The following is a 5,465-nucleotide window of genomic DNA, read 5'->3' as shown; positions in this document are numbered from 1 at the left end:
TGGAGTACAAAACCTTTCCGTGAAAAGTAAATTAGTTTATATAAACCAATTAATATGTTTATTTGTCTATGCTCAAACCCTTCATTACATGTTATAAAATATATTCCTTTTTCTTCTTTTGTATTTATATATACAACACGAAATGATGAAAAATACGACAGGCATTAAGAGTAAAGCATGAAACATAGTTTGTGCCGCAATTATAACGATTATTTTAACGAATACTTTACTCAGAAACACAGTTTTGTGTAAAAGAATCAACACACCTATACCGGTTGAGAATGCGCCCTGAAATATCGGAAATCCCACATTATATAAACTATGCTGTAATTTACCTTTTATGGTTTTATCTGACGAAGTGAGAAAAGAATAACATATGTGAGTGGGGTAATTAACACAAAACCCCATACAAATTACAAAACAAGACATAGTGGCAACGTCCAAGTCGACACTCCATAACGACATATAACCAAGGGTTTGTATCGTAATAGACGAAATGCACAGGGCAACAACAACCGTATAGATAATATTTGGGTTAAAAGAAATAAAAATAACAAGATTTATTAACGACGTAATCCAAAAAAATTGAAAGACCACTTCTCTAATAATGATACTTTGCTCGACAGCAGGCGATATCATGGTGTGTATAAAAACGTCAAAAGGAAATTCTTCTGCCATCTTTTGTATATCTTTAATTAATTTCGACTCCGTGGTTCTATCCGAAACATTTCTTGCTAAAAGAAAGAAACGACTGCAAATAATATTGGTATAATTATGATTGAAAACGATATCATTCTGGTAATGTTTGGCTCCCGAAAATTTCAGAAACACTTGTCGTAAAGCATCGATGAAATCCTGTTTTGTGGATAAATCGTATCCCATGAAAGAGTATTTTGCTGCAGAATGTTGTTGAAAATCTTTATAAAACTTCAACCAAGAAATGTCCATATCTGCCACGTTCGGGTGGGACTGGAACTTCTTAATCATGTCGTCTAATGATTTCTGAATGACTTCGTTTGAATAATCCAAAGTTCCGTTAATCACTATGTGAATAGTAAATGGATATTCAGTAAAATATTTATAATATATTCGAAAAGCTCGGGTAATATCGGAATTTTCGGGATAAAAACGAAAAACATCAAGACCTTCGTTCAAAGAAGTGACTCCCCATATACCAAATGATAAACTAATGACATAGACAAGTAATATAATAATTATGCTTGACGAATAAAAAAGAAACGACGCAACTTTGTCCTTGAAGAACTTCATGAAAATATCATCTCGCATCTCTTCTTCATAATTATTTGTTATGCCGCATTCTGAAAAATGTAAAAAAGAAAATTATTGCATTTATTACGCAAAATGAAAGAAAATTTAATTTGACGAAACTGTAAAAAATTACAAAATTTCTTATAAAAATAAAAAATTCCAAACTATTAGATTATTGGCAATTTCATTATCATATTAATATTTTGAAGTTTAATGTTTTGTATATCACGCGCACTTAATACAATAAAGCAATGATGAGCAACTTTTTCTGGCTGCAACCTTTAATGAACCTTGTAAGCGTCTGACCTGTCGGGTGTATTTTTTCATACTTGCAGATTTTAAACAGGCTAAATAACAAAAACTCCACAATATGTGGTCCTATAGGCTTATAAAATATACTAACGTATAATGAAATATAATGTAATTGAAAAAAATGATAGGAGAAATTGGCTCAGTACCGGAAAGAGTTACTTCCTCCAAATCCATTTTGATGTGATATAGGTTCGAATTTTTGTAATGACATTTCAGTAAGCAGAGGCACACCAAACAGTTTTGGCGCTTGAGAAAAAGCTCATAACTAGCGCTCTTGTTGGTTCGCATTCAAGACACCTATGTAATTAACTTATAAATTACTGACAGATTAATCATAATATCAACTTTTCAATGCCTTACTTGCAGCGGCGAAACTGAAGGAAGCGAGTGTGTTCACTGTTGCTCATTTCACTCTCTTTAATTACGCCACTGCGAGTAAGGCATTCAAGCCAAAACCTTCTGTTAGTCAGGTCAATCGCTAAGATTGTATCAGTGTATGGATATATCAATTCGGCTTTAATTTTTTTTTTTTATATATCAATGTAATAAAATATACTTTTAAAATACGTACTACAAAATATTTCTCGAAGGGTTACTATACTCTTGAAAACTGTAATGCCTGATACGCCTATTTATACGTTACTTCATTTATAAAGTATTATAATTTTTAAGTATATGATAACCTTTCAAATAAATATTTGGTACTACGTACTTGTTAAAGTATATAGTATTATACAGATTATGAATGTGCATTTCGTGTAGCATCCCCGCAGTGTTTATTAATTTTACGACTCTTACTTATCACAACCAATTTACACACACACATTAATGAAGTGTGAAATACTGGATGAAAATCCACTAATATTTAATAATGAAAGTCGCTTCCATTAAATTTTTCACTTTTTTTGTTTGCTTTTAAACCAGGAATTTTATAACGTGCGAATGAAATAAATTTGATTCCTATATAACTAACTTTTCTTTACCTGAAACAGATTTACAAGGAATGGGATTAAGACCTTTTCCCTCTCTGTATCCACTCAATGCCAGACAACCTCCGAAAAACGTCAGCTGAAAGAAATACGTAAAACAGATGCAGGTAGCAGCATAAATGCCAAATATTCTAATTCCCGGAAAAGGGCAATTCATTGCAATGCAATAAGAACAAAAGTTGGTTAACGAAGTTATAGTTATGGATACTGCTGCATTGGAATATGTATCCTGCATTCGCTTTTCAACTGGATCGCGAGTATGAGTTGTTCTCCAACACGCAATCACTACGAAAGAATCGTCCACTTCTGTCACTGAAAAACAATTTCAAAACATTAATCACAAAATAAATGTACACATTATATAACTTATTTTATAACCTACCCAAAACAGCAAATGGGAGAGCAACGTTATAATATGTGGTTTCTACACCACACGCAAATAGTAAGCCAAACGAGGCAGCTACAGCCATTCCGGCTGACACGACACTGGCTACACCCATCCACGGTTTGCTTCTAATCCAACTATTAGTCATGTTGCTCAGCATGCTGAAGAGACATACTACGATTATGGTGACGCTTATAAATGGTATTATCTCGTGCATATCTAATAAAACATTATCATCGGTGGCACTGAATGGTTCGGAAAAAGTCTCGACATACTTCAAATTACACTCAATTATTCGTCTGTAAAATGCTTTACTCCATGCTTTATTCCAATTCGCTTTACTTGTGTTAGTATCGTCCAATGGATATGTTAAACGCATGGCGTATACTTCTTTTATATAACCGTTATCGTCAACGATGACACCTCCTAAATTGAATATCATTATCTTATATGAAAACGTTAAAGGATCCATATCTATGGGATATTTGAATTTAAGTCTCCTAGAAACCACATCATCCGAATGATTTAACAAAATAGAAATAGAATTTTCGAAACACTTTTCATAGACTCGGCCACAAACATCGTTGTATCCAATTTGTCTTCCATCAATATACACTGTGACGTTATTTGCTATTTCGCTTAACATTTGAACTTCGAGTAAAATATTCTTCTGTAACATATTTTTGTCTTCTTTGTGTTTTATGTAGATCGTAGGTATGACTGGACGATGAGTTATCCTTTGTAAATCGTAAAGTTTCGAAGTGTTAATTGGAAATGTTTTTTCTATAAATTGTCGTATTTCAAAAATATTACCTCTGTCAGCACATAACAAATAATTGGCATCATGAGTATACTTCATATTGAAGAATCCAATACACAGTAAAGAACAAACAACGGAAGGAATAACGATGTAATGATACGGATGTTGTGCAATGTTTATTCCAAGTTTGCCGAAACACTTGCGTAAACGTTCACTTAAACACGAAAAGTTTGAGTTTCTCTCCATCTTTTAACGTTATACTAAAAATATAATTATTTTTAAGAATGCATCAAATTAAAAGTTTATTTAAAATTATAAATTAGAATAAATTATGCTATTTAAAATACTTCCAATTTATTTTTATACGTGTTTAATTCAAAAAGTTTGGAAAATATTGAATTTTGTTTTTACATATTTTAGTAAATTTGTTTTAAAATATGCATTTTATTTTAATTCAAAGTAAAAATATTTATACTATAGTTTAGTAAAATTTTTAAAATTCGCATTTAATGCTGCATCACACGTTTAGCTATAAAATAAAAAATTAATATGTAATAAAAAATTTTACAACAAATAACTAAACAAACGATAGTACATATATGCCATTCCCTTATATTAAAAATATATACGAAAAATATAAAAATGTCTTTAAGAAATATGGAACAGTACTTGCAGCCGATCTAAAAAATAAAATTAGAAATAAAGAAAAACATGAAGAAATTGGGGTAATATATAAGGTAAAATGTACATGTCATTTACATAGGTGAAAGCGGAAGACAGCTCCGAGTTAAAGTTCGAAAACACGAGACAACTATACGATTAAAGAATAACCAATTACCATGCACAAACCATTGTAATCAATACGGATTGATAAAAATTATGTTAAAATAATTTATAAACAAAAAGATATGTATTTACGCAGATTTAAACAACGTGTAGCAATTGTAAGTGCACGTAATACGTATTAATTTGAATAATGGTATAAAGTTAGAGGACGCGTGGATGAATGTAATAAAATATAAAAAGCGTACAAATAGAACAATGTTGGTAAAACGACGATTCGTTTTGTACTGTCTTCGTTTTTTTCTTTTTTAGTCTTGTACTTACCTGAACAGGGGTGTCAAAAACACAAAATACTAACGTTTAAAACACATTATTATTATTTTTGTCAATGATTAAATGCGGTTACAAATAAAAAAAAATAGTTATGTACTTTTTAACCTTTTTAAAGTTTCAATATTTTTCTAAAAGTTATTTAAATTTTTAGCTTGTTTTTTTTAATATCAAAGAAAAAAATGAGTTGTTTGTGTTGGTCGTTTTCTCATTTGTTAACTTTAAAGTATGTCTTTTTATTTTAAGCCTAAAGAGGGGTTAACTAATGTACAAGTAAACAATTAGCCGAAATGCATTGCTTTATAAGAATAAGAATTTTTCTGAGTATTTTTCGTGTTAATTTGCTAGATTATAATTTGTAAAACATCTTGATTTTTCTTTTTTACATAAAATCTGATAGATTCATTTCCGTGCTATAAATTTATAAATCTTTAAAAATTGAATCTATTTAGGTAGTGACTTTTCCCGTAGAAAGATCCATAGAAAGAAAAGAAAACCCAGCGACAGATTTCCGGTTTATTTACAGGACTGTCACCAACGGCAGTGACAGTGGTGTATAGGAAAGTTGGAATAGAAAGCATGTAAGACGAATCGGTTCTCTTTCACGCGAACTTGGCAAAAGGCAGGAAAAATTAAA

General features: G+C 30.8%; 1 protein-coding gene across 1 annotated transcript; it reads right to left on the bottom strand.

Annotated features, from left to right (window-relative positions):
• Positions 1–226: 226 nt before the first annotated feature.
• Positions 227–3,961, bottom strand: LOC136982428 (patched domain-containing protein 3-like). Its single transcript, XM_067278916.1, has 4 exons — positions 2,953–3,961; positions 2,565–2,882; positions 336–1,319; positions 227–288 (listed from the first exon to the last, which is right to left on the bottom strand). The coding sequence occupies exons 1-4, from the start codon at positions 3,959–3,961 to the stop codon at positions 227–229; spliced, it is 2,373 nt and encodes a 790-aa protein (XP_067135017.1).
• Between the last annotated feature and the right edge of the window lie 1,504 nt (positions 3,962–5,465).

This window comes from Centruroides vittatus, unplaced genomic scaffold, assembly GCF_030686945.1.
Source record: "Centruroides vittatus isolate TY-2023 unplaced genomic scaffold, ASM3068694v2 contig_828, whole genome shotgun sequence".
Taxonomy (NCBI): Eukaryota; Metazoa; Arthropoda; class Arachnida; order Scorpiones; family Buthidae; genus Centruroides; species Centruroides vittatus.
Note: the sequence above shows the minus strand (reverse complement) of the source record. Positions and strands in the feature narration are given on the sequence as shown.

Excerpts from the sequence above, each read along its gene's own strand:
- LOC136982428 (XM_067278916.1), bottom strand. The coding sequence starts at position 3,961 with ATGGAGAGAAACTCAAACTTTTCGTGTTTAAGTGAACGTTTACGCAAG. Across the intron at positions 1,320-2,564 it reads TCCTTGTAAATCTGTTTCAG|AATGCGGCATAACAAATAAT; the intron begins GTAAAGAAAAGT and ends TACATTTTTCAG. Across the intron at positions 289-335 it reads GTCAGATAAAACCATAAAAG|GGCGCATTCTCAACCGGTAT; the intron begins GTAAATTACAGC and ends CCGATATTTCAG.